Raw genomic sequence first — 14,357 nt, forward strand, 5'->3', positions numbered from 1 at the left:
GACATTTGCCTAGGCATGGAAACCAGAAAGTAACTGAAGAAATATAAAAAAAAAATTTAAAAATTAAATATGATATACTTTCCTATCCATTTACTAATGCTAGCTGCATAAGGATTAAAAAATAGTCCATGTTGATTGAAAGAGTGAAGTTCCACTTTAACGTTAAAGTACCAATGTAAAACTGCGACGGGTGGTCCGGAAGTGGTTAAAGTTGCATTTCTGTTTGTCAAAAAACATTTTTGTTTATTTATGAAAATAGTTTTTATTTATAAAGACTTTATATATCACAATGGCTAAATCTGTCTGTAGTGCATGTTTAAACCTTAATACCATAAATTTTAACATATTCAATTTTTACTCCAGGAGTATATAATTGGAAAATGCTAGAGAAATGTTAAAATAATGCATTACACTGTATCTAAATCCATTTGATTTTAGTCGACTAAAGTGGGAGATTTTGGTCGACTAAAATGGGAGATTTTGGTTGACTAAAATGGGAGATTTTGGTCGACCAAAATGGGAGATTTTGGTCGACCAAAATGGGAGATTTTGGTCGACCAAAATGGGAGATTTAAAATATGACTAAAACAATTCAGGAAAATACGACCAAAACTAAAATAGCATTTTAGTCAAAAGACTAAAATGTGACCAAAACTAAAATGGCTTTGTAGTCAAAAGACTATGACTAAAACTAAATCGAAATTTGCTGCCAAAATTAACACTGCCTGCAACCAAATTCGCACTGTGTATGGCTGTCCTTACACTGTGTAGACTCCCCTTATCCAACAGCATACGTTGCTGAGCCTGGTACACCCAATCTCGGGATGTGTTGTTGAAGACCTCTCAGAAGTCAACTGTGCATTCCTGCAATGAAAGCATGTTAGCTGGGACACAGGTTTGGTGTTTTCTCAGCCATTAGCTAAGGTGAGCTGCATATATTGATTTCAGTTTTCCTGTTCCCCTCTGATGCGCTCCACCTTTGTTTTGGGTTTCAAAAATAGTGGTTTAGGAAAGAACCAGCATTTTGGACCATGTTGTTGTTTGTGCCTTTATGTCCTGCTAACAAGTGCACCCCGATTCTTTATTCTTGTGTCACACGGATAGCAACAAAATAACAGCTATTGGACAGAAATTGGAAGCCTTTTTTATAATATCCAAAACTAATGCCCCATACACACGTGCAGATTATCTGCAGACTTTTGTCTGCAGACTTACCAAAACCATATAATATGAGGTCAAACCTAAACACTTTCAATTTGTATGCAATCCGGCAGGCCCTTGCACTACATAGAAAAGGTAAGTCTGCAGACAAATGTCTGCAGATAATCTGCACGTGTGTATGGGGCATAAGAGCACGTTTTTGATTTTCATAAGCCTTTAAATAGATTCATAATATGAAATGCAAAGGCATATTGCTTACAGCACAGGAATGTTCTCAATAACCACAAGTAACTGCTTGAACAAATATTGGAGATGTTTATATTGTGAAACAATTTGGAGTAATACCTGTAATCATTTATAGTGAGTTTAGAAGAATAATTTCCAGTGAGGGACACCGAGTATCTCAGAGCACAACTGCAGCTATAAAACCAAATTAATACAAAGGCAGACAGTAAAAAGAGGACCTGTCCCTATGTAGTATAAATGCTAGAAAGATCGTTTATACAATAGTGTAGATATCAGAAGATATAAAATAAAAGTCTTTAGTGCAATGCATCAACGTGTCATTTTTAGTGTAACTTTGTCTGGCAAATGATTGCATATTCGTTTTTCTTTATCCAGCTAAAACATTTATCCCCTGACTGATAGGGACACAAACTGTAAACTCACCTGTCTTCAGGTATATATGGAATGTTTCACAGGCCTTCCGTCCTTCTTGTCAACAGGCAAAAAACACATCATAACTCATTGAAGTAGTGGATAATTCAAAAACTTGTACCCATGTATGAAAAGACTAAAATATATATTATTGACAACAAAGACCTTGCTTTCATCTCTTACAATATATTGGCCATAAAATCCTCAATCTGTTATTTCTTTTTTCAAGATTCATAAGTTAGTGAGAGAAATAGATGTGACCACAGGCAGCACCGGTGGTTCCCAAGGCCAAAATGCCAGAATGTGGCTACCTCTGACACCCCTCCCCAGACTTTTTTTTTTTTGCGTTTAAAACTAATAAATTTAAAATGTGTACATAGAAACTGCAAATATAAAAAAGCAGCTAAGGGAAGGTGATGAAGGGGTTAAAAATATGGGTTAACTTGAACTATAAATTCTGGGTTAATAGTTAGATTAGAGCCAACTACCAATTTTATTCTGCAATTTGTCTCTTTTATAAAGGCACTAGAATCAAATCTGATATCAATCTTTTTTGATGCTACAGACATGAATAAGTACAACATTAAAATGTTTACATGCAAATGATTACTAGAAAGTTAGCAAAAAGTGACCAGTGAGACTGTGGAAAATTGCTTTCACCTGTTTTATTGTTTTCTCTCTGAGCTCTGCTTCACTTCATATCAGTTTTGCAAGAGACCATCAGTTAATTCTCTCTCTTTTCCCTTCATCTGCTAAAGAGACCACCAAATCTGCAGCAGTGCAGCCTCCAAGCTCCCTATCACTTTCCGCCATCTTCTAAGAGACCAATTCTGTGGCAACCCAACATTCAGTCTCGTTCTCTCTTCCTTTTATCTTCTCAAGAAGTCATCAGTTTCACTATAGTCCTTATTCCTCCCTCTCTAGTCCTAACTTCTTCAATGAAGACCGATTTTGCTGCAACCCAGCTGCCAAACTTTCCTCTCTTTTCCAGTTATCCCCCCAAATGAAGAGGAATTCAGCTGCAGTCCAGCCTCCAAACTCTGTTATTTTTTTCCACCATCCATCTTCTCAAGTGACCACATAATCTGACTCTCAGGAGATTACTACTCAAACAACAGTGCTTAGGATGTTTTTTAGTAGAACTGTTTGCCAGTGTACATCTACCTGCTGACTCAGCATTGTCAGTCTGCAACAGGTTACGAGTTCTGTTACTGACAGCATCTTTAAGAGTGTGCGCTGGTATCCCATCGCAGTGCGCATGCTCAGAAACGCGTAGTCATCACGCCCGGAAGATCCTGTGGATGGCTAGTACGGCTCACACTGCGTTCCATCCTGCGGACTCAGCCTCAGTTTCATGCCCATGACACCACTCCACTTCCTGCTGGACAGGAACAGGAAGAACTGAGACGAATACAAACCCCCAGCGGTGATCCCAAGCCTCAAGCCTTCACATGGACACTGGAAGGACCCACCTCACCCACAATTACTTACCTTGATGTAAGTTTTTACTATTGTTTGTCCATTAAATGCTACAGTCTTTTACTCAGAGCGAGGCGCCTGTTTTTTTCTCTTTGTTCTTGTTCCATGTCTGGAGATTGCTTCCGCTCCCCAATAGGCTGGCCCTGAGCGTATGGACTGTTTCCCGTTTCACTCAAAGACTTTTATGATAGCCCCATTGGCTATCTAATGGACTACCTTTTAGTTTAGTGCTATTAGCTTTGCGCCACTCTGCATTTCTCTTTCTTTTAACATCTACCTGCTACCTGATCGAAAATGTTCAATATTGGTCAACTGTCATCACATGTTCTATAGGCTTTCCTTTTACCTAATGGTCATAATCTGAACGTATGCTATCTTAATGTGTTTGTTACCCCAGCATTTCAAATTCCTGATATGTGCCTGCTGTACCATGTACTTCTATGAAAAAGTATCCTGTTCTCTTTTTTGTTTTCTTTCTTTATGTGAAATCCTTGGTGTTCCTGCCAGTCCCTCTGCTTTTCTGTTAAAACTGACCACATTAGGCAGGAGAGCTCGTCGTGGTCCTTTAGCTGTGCTGAGAACTCAGGCTGCTCTCCTCCAATGATCAGAAATGTTCTGAAACACCCCCTGCACAGCCTTTTACTAGGAAGTGTGCTATTGCTTCTCCTCCCACTAGCTCTTATGCAGCTGAGAACAGAGGAAACAGAGGGAATGTAATCACTTATGGGAAAAAAGGCATTTATAGTTTTTTTTTTTTATATTTATACACAAATGTTTGCCTTTTCATTTCAATTTTAAACTGAATGGTTGTTTTACAAGTGATCGTTTACAATCACTTTAATAGGAGGTTTGATTTGGATAAAATTCTCTTTTAACCACTTCAGCCCCGCCCACTGTACATTTACTGGGGCACTCTACCGCTGCTGGGCAAAGCGACGTGGGGCAACATCGCTCGCTCAGTCGCCTGAGGAGCCAGCCCGTGTGACCGGCAGCTCCGATGGCCACTGGTCACTCACAATCTCCAGCAGCAGAGGGAGAAAGACAGACGGCTGATGTAAACACAGCCGTCTGTCATTCTCCCTTAGATTATCACAGAGGCTATGCGATCCTGCTATATAGGATCGCATGTCTCTGTGATGATCTCACAAGCCACGCCCCCTGACAGAATCACGCCCCTAGGGACACACTTAACCCCTTGATCACCAGTAAAGTTAACCCCTTCCCTGCCAGTGTAATTTTTACAGTAACAGTGCATATTTATAGAACTGATTACTGTAGTAATGTCATTGGTACCCCCAAAAGTGTCAAAAATGTCAGTCAGGGGTCCGATCTGTCCTCCAAAATGTCGCAGTCCCGCAAAACAAAAAAAAAAAAAAAAATCGCAGATTGCCACCATTACTAGTTAAAAAAAAAAAAAAAAAAAACATAAAAATGACATAAATCTTTCCCGTAGTTAGTAAACGCAATAACTTTTGCGCAAACCAATCAAAATACGCTTATTGTGATTTTTTTTACCAAAATTATGTAGCAGAAAACAAATTGGCCTAAAATGTTAAAAAATTTTGATTTTTACATTTTTTTTGAGAATTTCATATAAAAAAATGTGAAAAATATTGTTTTTTTTCAAAATTGTCGCTCTTTTTTTTGTTTATAGTGCAAAAAATAAAAATCACACAGGTGATCAAATACCACTAAAAGAAAGCTCTGTTTGTAGGAAAAAAAGGACATCAGTTTCATTTGGGTACAGGGTCGCACGACCACGCAAATGTCCGTTAAAGTCACGCAGTGGCAATTAGCAAAATAGGGCCTGGTCATTGAGAAGCCAAATCCTCCGGGGCTAAAGTGGTTAAGTAAACACTTTTCTGATTGAGTTATGAATGGGCACTGGTTGATTGCAGCCATGACTGTATTCCAACTAAACAGTACCTACTTCTAATAACCCAGAACCATAGGAAAAATAAATGTCCACTCTTTTAAGCAGAGCTCCATCCAAAAGGGTAAGCTCCGCTTGTTTGATTCCTCCCCCCCCCCCCACCGCCACTGCCCCATTTGGCACCTTTAGGGGGAATGCGGGAACATTTTAATGATAGGTACCCATCCCCACTTCCAGGTGACCTCTCTGCGGCGAGGTCCCCCGGAAGTTCGGTCCCCCCTCCTTCACCCGCCACCGGGCCTTTCATAAAGTGCACCACCGCAAGGCTTCACTGCTGGTTTACCTTACTAGGAATGGCTATGACTGAAAAATTGACTTGGGTGCCAACATCACGGGATCCCTGGACAGGTAAGTGTCCTAATATTAAAAGTTTGCGGCTACAGTATTTGTAGCTGTTGACTTAATTTTTTGGTGGGGGGGGGGCTGGAGCTTAGCTTTAAGAGGTTGTTCACACCAGCCCGGCATGATCCGTTTTAGCATGTGGGATGGTATTCGCCTTGCACAGGCTGTGTCTTATATTTACTATTTAGGCTATTTACTTGTTACCTTTATTGAAATGCCACAGGTTTCTATGAACCCCAGCAGAAATAAACCAAGGCTACAGGTGAGCGCTGCTGCAGTGCAGAAAAATGCACACATGCTACAATTTTTCACCTCTCTGCTCTGTTGTGGTGTAAATGGGGGACATAGAAAACAGGAGGAAACTTGTGTTGAGCAGTTTCACTTTCAGTTCTCCACATGGCATGAATAAGCGCTTAAGAATATTCTACAAAACATTATGGGTTGGTATGTTTGATTTTTTCCCAAACAGCTCAAGAGCAGAAAATTTGAATTTGAAAGTCTGAGTATTGTGAAAGGATTAAAATACTTGGGTTAAAAAGTAAACATGAAATAATAGAAAAAGTCAGCAGTCAGTGAGTAATATACAGAGTCGCCCAGGGATAAACCTGTTTATTACGCTTTAAGTGAGTGGCAGCTTTGCTTTCTAACTCCTATTACATGTAGTCCAAAGTCATTCAGTGAATTCATTCTTAGCTACAATTGTAAACACAATGTATGAGAAAGGCAGGCTCAATAAAAGAAGAAGTGAATACAGGAGATGTGGGCCATAGCAACCAGCGCATTTTTAAACTAGCTAGAGAAGTAAAGAAAGCAACAGGCTGGTTTGGTGTAGGCAGCATATTATTGTCCAGTTACTTTCAATTAGAAACGGTAACAACTGGGCTTATGCAAAAAAAAAAAAAAAAGGACCTGCAGCCTTTAATTTTGTGTGGGCTTGGGCTTCTTTAGCTTTACTTCCTTTATCTGCAGATGATACTTCGTTGTTAGAAGTCAGAAAGTCCTGATGTCCAAAGGTTTCTGCCTTGTCTATAGTTTGACCTCACAAACCATCTCCCAAGAATGTTCTACAAGGCCAAACAATAGAACATGGGGGTTGTCTAGATTCCTTTTATAATGAGGCTCGATCACCTGACACTTATGTCAGGCTTGTGACAAGGCAGCAACTTCAGGTGACCTCTGACAGTAAAGGTAATTTGTCATAGTACATGAATCTAAATAGGGGTTGAAACACTTATTTCAAAAGCCTGCGTAATAATAATTTAGACCTGAAAAACCAAATCCATGCATAAGCTCTGTTATAATTAGTGCTCTTTAAAGTAGACATAAGTATAGCTGGATGTCTTTTCGTTTGGTAAAGTACTATGCATCAATTAGCAACTTTGTTTTACGTTTTTCACCTAATTTTCTTTTTTTATAACCTTTTTGCATATAATTGCTTCTGATCTCCTCCAGCTTCTTTTAGCCACTCCCTGTCTACACACACTCGCTCTAGCTTTGGCTGCACATAATTGCTCAGAGCAGGCTTCCTGATAATGACGAGGTGCATCATGCCCATGCAATGTGTGTGGGCATCATACCTTGTCTAGTTTTCACCAGGAGCACAGTTGTCATCCCATAGCAGTAAGTGTCTGAACAAGAATGATCACCATGAGTTTAGGGAAAGCTAAAGATTTAAAAATATTGAAAAACCACTTTTAAATTGCATTAGCATAATAAAATAGAATTCCAGGTATCGTAATTTTTACATTGGTCAAGCTTGGACCAATGTAGGTATGTATGTGCCATACTGGTGGGATCCCTATGGAAAATAAATATCACTGTAGTAAGCATGCCTACTTCTATCTAATCTCCACTAGCTTTTGGGTCGTGTGCTGAGCAGCTGCCCTGCTGTATTGTAAATACAGGAGGTCATTTGCTCAGCACGGCGTCATTCAGGGAACACTTTGCATTTTCTAAAAGAATACAAGGCATCCTCTGATTGGACAAGGTGGAGAAGCAGGGCACTGAAGTCACAGTCTCCACCTCATCCAATCAGAAAACACTTTGCATTCATTGGAAAAATAGTCCTACATATTTTTGGAAGTCAGTGGCTTGGAACATACTGCACATGCAAGTCAAGTTAACCTGAGTTCAGAACTGCTGATTTGCATACATATATTGCATCAAGAAGTATTGACTTCAGATGGTCAGGTAGGCAAATAGCGTGTTCTAAAATTGTTCAGCAATAGCTGTCCACATATTTATGTTATGCTCAAAAAAATCAGTAGTGGGCAAAATTCCCCCCCCAAAAAAAAATCCACTGGAAAAAGATTTGTGAGCACAACAATTTTCTTAACAAGCAGTAAATGAGCTTTAAAACAAGTCCTCACCGATCACTATAGCTACTTTTACCGCAAAGTTTTTCATGATCAAAGATCACAACAAAGACTGATTTCAGTGTTTCTGACAGCTTAATTGTTTGCTTATATTACAAGGCTGGTAGTGTACCAAGATTCTTCTCTCATAGAAAAAAAAAAACCTAAGATTTATTTAAAAAAATTTTCACATTGCTTATAGATATCGAGATGAATGAGGGCTTATTTTAATGCAATATTACTGCTTGGTAAGAATATGTAAACAATTTAGTGTGCATGATCTGGGCACAGATTCACTTTAAGCTAAATAAAATATTCGGAGAGCTACTGGCTACATAGTTGGCATTTCCAGATGGGGCCTCTACTTCAATTATAATCAAATAATATGCTGCTTTCCTCTGCTTATAATCATCCCTTGTGTAGTCCTTCCATGACTTTCATGGTTGACCAATTTTCACATATATGTGAAATGCTTGGGATAAAGGGGGTGGGTATACTAAGAGTATACACATGCAATTCTAATTTGCCTTTTTAATTGTCCCAGGTCATTAGGGACTGCAAAATTTGTTGCAGTTTAGTTCAGGAGAACCTACGAAAATGACCGGTGTACGTTCATCTTAACTGATTCCACTGCCGCAGCTCAAGAAGTAAAAACGGACAGCAATCTTATACCAGTATCCAGCCAGTATGTTTTTTTTCTTATATTGTGAAAGGACCTTTTTTTTTTTTTTTTTTTTCCTAAAACAAGGATCAATGCTCCCATACCACCATCAAAAGCTGCAAAGCTTCGTAAAATGCCATTCTAACCATTTAAAACATATTACATCAAACATACAGCTTAAAAACTTAATGGGGTAACAAACAAGCACACCTGAAAGCATAAAACACTAATGCTCTAAGCCAGATTTTTAAATGTACATGTAGCGTAGGACCTCTAGTAGTAAAATGGATAAAAATACACTCTGTACAGTATTAAAGTAGCATCATTGATTGCAAGGTAAAACTATAAATTATCTAAGTTAAGTAAAGGCAACGTCGGAAAGATCCCATGATTAAAGACGTGTTTCATCATAATAGAACAGAAAGTTTCAGTCTTGGTGCAAATCTTGTCTAATCAAAGAGAGGATATAGGAGTCAATTGGTATAAAACATGTCCATGAATCTGCAGTAAAATGAGTGTATGGAGAAGCTATGTATTGTAAGCATTGTGATTCCAAAGTTAAAAACATTTGTAGTTCCATCCCCAAAGATAAAATCCATCACAGTAAACTTCAAAATGTCATAAAAATCCTAATGTAGTGATCGGGTGCTTAGTGGCTTTGTCCTAATCAGGATGCAAGGCTCGCCAAAATATCAATTAAATTGTCAAATCCATAAAGGTATCCATCTTCCCGGTTTCCTTCTTGCCAATGTATACGGTGGTTCAGGATTTGGCCTTCAGGCAGGAGTGTTGTTTTTCCAAAATCAATAAGCCATACATTACACTTTCCTTTCTTGTCATGTACAAACAGCAAGGAGCTTCCGATCACCTAACAAAAAAAATGTTCATTCATTAGTAGCATTATCAACTGACATTTTATTAAAAATACTATAGCTGTAGATAGAAGAGAAGAGAAGATAGAAGAGAAGAGAAAACAGAGGTGGAGTGGTTCCATTCAAACAAATGAAAAACAGAACTAGATATGCTGTAAAATGCAGCTAAAACTGTAGATCAGACCTAAAGAAGAAGAAAACGATCCCTAAACTGGAACCATAGCCTTACAATGAAAATGTGTTAACTAGCAGTTTTTTTTTTATTGGAGAAGACACTCTATGCGGTTGATTTACTAAAACTAAAAAAATTGCAAAATATGGTACAGCTGTGCATGGTAGCCAATCAGCTTTTACCTTTAGCTTGCTCAATTAATCTTTGACAAGAAAAGCTGAAAGATGATTGATTTCTATGCAGAGCTGCACTGGATTTTGCACTTTCCAGTTTTAGTAAAACAACCCTTTTATGTCTCTTCTACAATAAAAGCTCTTCTGCTGTCTACCAATCAGTGTATATTCTTGGCTGTGGATGCCGAAATAAATGAACTCCCGTGTGCATGTATGGGAGTCACGTCACCCTGTGCCAATAAATTTAAAAAGTAAAATGGCTGTAGACTCCCAACCCAAAAGACCACAAGGCATATATCAGCTGTGGCAAGGGCCCTCACAGATGGTGCCTTGCTGGAGAAGAGGTAAGTTCAGTGGACTACAGTTCTACTTTATTAAACAATCTGCAAGTTTCTGGCAAGTAAAGCCACACATTATAGGAGCCCCACACATTTATAAAAGCATGACAGTGTGCTTTGTGTGCCACTGGCTTAGAGACTCCAAATCTGGTGCAGTACAACAAAAATTAATAAGAGTTTAACCACTTTACGACCGGCGCACGACGATCTACGTCGGCACTCAGCCCCGGCCAGGCAAACTGACGTAGGCCTACGTCAGCACTTTTTGCCGGCCCTGTGCGCGCTCCCGCGCGCCCCCGCTGCCACCGATGGCTCGATTGGGTTCAGAACCGATCAGTCATCAGGTCCAGGCCAATCATTTTTGGTCTGGACCTGTTGATCGGTCCTGCCCAATCAGATCATCCTCTAAGCCTGTGAAATGTAAACACAGGCTTAGAGGAGATGTGCCCTCCCCCCACAACGGTCTTTTTGGATCCAGCGTGAGAGGAGAGCACATCTTACTGTGAGTAATTGCACCAAGCACCCACACACAGCTAGATAGGCACATTTCACCCCCGATCGCCCCCCCAATTAACCCCTACAGCACCTGACACAACACACACTGTATACAGCATATAGCAGTTACCTATATACCTGTATAAGTGTGATTTGTGAACAGGTGTAGCACTTGCGACCCTTTCCACTCAAATTACCCCCCACCCCCCCCTAATAAAGATATAACCCACTGATCTCCCCTGACCCCCCCCTGATCACCGCCGTTAACCGTTAACCCCTACACCCTCTGTCACATCAGCACTAATACAAACGCAATATACAGTGTTATTGTATTTTTGTATTAGTGTCATTGTGATCAGAATTAGCGCAGGCGACTAAGTTTCTGTCCCAAGAAGGTTTAGGGTCCCCGCCACCCGCCCAATAAAGATTTAAGCCCCTGACCCCCCCCTGATCACCCCTACACCCCCTGCCATAACACACACCGTATACAGTATATAGCATTTTGCTATATACCCGTATAAGTGTGATTTGTGGTCAGGTCTAGCGCTTGCGACCCCCCTTTTTCCACTTGAATTATCCGCCACCCCCCCTAATAAAGATTTAAGCCCCTGATCCCCTCCTGATCACCGCTAGTTAACCCCTACACCCTCTGTCACATCAGCACTAATACAAACGTAATATACAGTGTTTTTGTATATTTGTATTAGTGTCATTGTGATCAGAATTAGCGCAGGCGACTAAGTTTGTGTCCCAAGGAGGTTTAGGGTCCCCGCCACCCGCCCAATAAAGATTTAATCCCCTGATCCCCTCCTGATCACCCCTACACCCCCTGCCACAAAGCACACTGTATACAGTATATAGCATTTTCTATATACCCGTATAAGTGTGACTTGTGACCAGGTTTAGCGCTTGCCACCGTTCCTTTTATCCTTAGGATACCCGCCAGTCCCTTCCAATAAAGATTTAAACCCCTGATCCCCCCCTGATCACATCCCGTTAACCCCTACACCCTCTGTCACATTAGCACTAATACACACATAATATACTGTTTTTACTGTATTTTGTATTGGTGTCATTGTGACTTGAGGTTGTGCTAGCGAGCTAGTTTCTTTCCCAAAGGAGGTTTAGGGTCCCCGCCACCCCCCCCCCCCCCAGATCCCCGGCGCATAGTTTAGAAGTAACCCCTTGATTGCCACACACGCACGCACGCACGCACATACACTTCCATTTCTAGTATAGTGTTTGAACAGATCAATATCTGATCTGATCAGAACTATACTAGCGCCCCCATAGTTTAGGGTTCCCAAAACGCGGTGTTTGCACGATCAGTACTGATTCCGGCCAGCACCCGCGTTTAACCCTTTCACCCAGGCAAGTGTAGTAATCAATAGATTACTGTCACTTGCAAAAAAACACAAGACACAAAACCGCTGTGTTAGCAGAGTCAGGCCTGATCCCTGCTAGCATTAGCAGTTTTTTTTTGTAGCGCTTGAAATAATCTTCGACAACCAGGTGCTTTTATTACCTGTGAGTCGCATCACTGTACGGGTAAATTTAGTTACCAAAATGACCAAACGTTCGTACAATGATGAAGAGCTTATCAGTTATATGCTGACCGAGTCATCTGATAGCGATGGGGAAGCTACAATGACCGAATTAGTGTCAGTATATGAACCTGATGACGGCAGCGGCTCCCTGACAGATAGCTCCGACGACAGATGGGTCCCTGTTAGACCCAGGCGTACCCGACCCCATTCTGAAGTTGTTGAGATGCAGGAATCGCAGGGTGCTCGTATGGAGCAGAGTGTGGTTACTAGTGCCGCTCATTTTTCTGGCGACCTGGCAAGCGCCAGCGGCCTAGTACAACCTGGACCTAGTACAACCAGCACTGCAGTAAGACCTGGTGACGTGGCGAGTCCCCTAAGTGCAGTTGAAGCTGGTGCGGTGGCTAGCACAAGTAGTGGCCCGCAGCCACCGCGTATTCGAAGACAGGCCCGTAGAGCCCATAGTGCCCTCCCTGATGCGCTGGCATTTCCTAATTGGCAACCCACTGATACTACAGCGCCAGTACTTCCCCCATTCACCGCCCAACCTGGAATCCACGTGGAGACAGCTGGTTTTACGCCCCTGAACTTTTTTGAGCTGTTCTTCACGGAAGATCTTTACAGATCTATTGTGGATCAATCAAATTTATATGCACAACAATTCATCGCCGCCAACCCAAATTCGCACCTTGCCAGACGATTGGGCTGGAAACCTATAACGGTTTCCGAATTTAAGATCTTTCTGGGCCTTTCCCTCCACATGGGCATAACTAAACAGAGTGAATTGCGGCTATATTGGTCCACTAGCCCAGTTCACCATATGCGCATGTACTCTGCCTCTATGTCCAGGACGAGATACGAGCAAATTCTGCGATTTATGCATTTCAGCGACAATGAAATCTGTCGTCCTCGGGGAGACCCTGCATACGATCGGCTCCACAAAATTCGGCCCCTCATAGACCACTTCAATCAGCGGTTTGCAGCCTTGTTTACCCCCGAACAAGTTGTCTGCGTTGATGAGTCCCTGATTAAATTTACTGGCCGCCTTGCTATGAAACAGTACCTCCCCAGCAAGCGTGCCAAGTACGGGGTCAAACTGTATAAATTGTGTGACAGGGCCACAGGCTATACAGTTAGTTTCCGGGTCTATGAGGGAAAAGATAGCTGTGTGGAGCCCCCCAACTGCCCAGACTACATAGGGAGCAGCGGTAAGATCGTTTGGGACTTGGTGTCACCCTTATCCGGAAAGGGGTACCATTTGTACGTGGACAACTTTTACACAAGCGTGCCACTATTTAGTCACCTTCTCGATTTACAAATTGGCGCATGTGGCACCGTGCGACCTAATCGCCGGGGCTTCCCCCAACGGCTTGTAGATTCCCGTCTTAGTCGGGGGGCGAGAGCCTGCTTGAAAACGGACAAATTGCTTGCGGTGAAGTGGAAGGATACACGGGATGTTTATGTTCTGTCCTCCCTTCACCCAGACACGACGATCCAAATTCCAACGGCAACTGGCGTTATGGAGAAACCCCTCTGTGTCCACGAATATAACCTTAATATGGGAGGGGTGGACCTTAACGACCAGCTTTTGGCGCCGTATTTAGTTGCCCGTAAAGCCAGACGCTGGTACAAAAAAGTGTCTGTTTACCTATACCAATTGGCTATGCTGAACGCCTTTGTCCTATACAGGGCGTCAGGACGAACTGGATCTTTCCGGGAATTCCAGGAAGAGATCATCCTTGCCTACCTGTACCCAGGAGGCATGCCTGCCCAACTTCCCCTTCCAGATGCAGTGAGCCGGCTGCATGAGAGGCATTTTTCACATGTCCTCCCGAGTACCCCTACCCAAAGATGGCCCCAAAGAAGATGTCGTGTCTGTAGCAAGCGCGGATTTAGGCGTGACACCCGTTATTATTGTCCCAAATGTCCTGACCAACCTGGTCTCTGCATCGGGGAATGTTTCGAGCGCTACCATACACTAGTGGATTATTAGCGTAGGGTACAGCACGACACAGTGTAGGGCACATAATCACAGGGTCTCGAAGGATGTTGGATGTCCATCGACATTTTGAGAGACCCAAGCTGGAAGAGAAGATCGCAGAAGATCGCAGTCCCTCCCAAATCAAGAAATAAAGGAACAGTTAGAAAGAAAAATAAAAGGATCCAAAAACTGTTG

The 14,357-nt window shown here is 41.8% G+C and overlaps 1 protein-coding gene across 1 annotated transcript in view; it reads right to left on the reverse strand.

Annotated features, from left to right (window-relative positions):
* Window positions 1-8,705: 8,705 nt before the first annotated feature.
* ITPKA (inositol-trisphosphate 3-kinase A) overlaps window positions 8,706-14,357 on the reverse strand; it is a 201,458-nt gene continuing 195,806 nt past the window's right edge. The window contains exon 7 of the mRNA XM_082275020.1: window positions 8,706-9,455. Within this exon, the coding sequence (XP_082131146.1) occupies window positions 9,255-9,455 (201 nt within the window). The 3' untranslated portion in view covers window positions 8,706-9,254. The remainder of the gene's footprint in view (window positions 9,456-14,357) is intronic.

Source organism: Pelophylax lessonae (genome assembly GCF_965119305.1).
Source record: "Pelophylax lessonae genome assembly, chromosome: 13".
Lineage (NCBI taxonomy): Eukaryota > Metazoa > Chordata > Amphibia > Anura > Ranidae > Pelophylax > Pelophylax lessonae.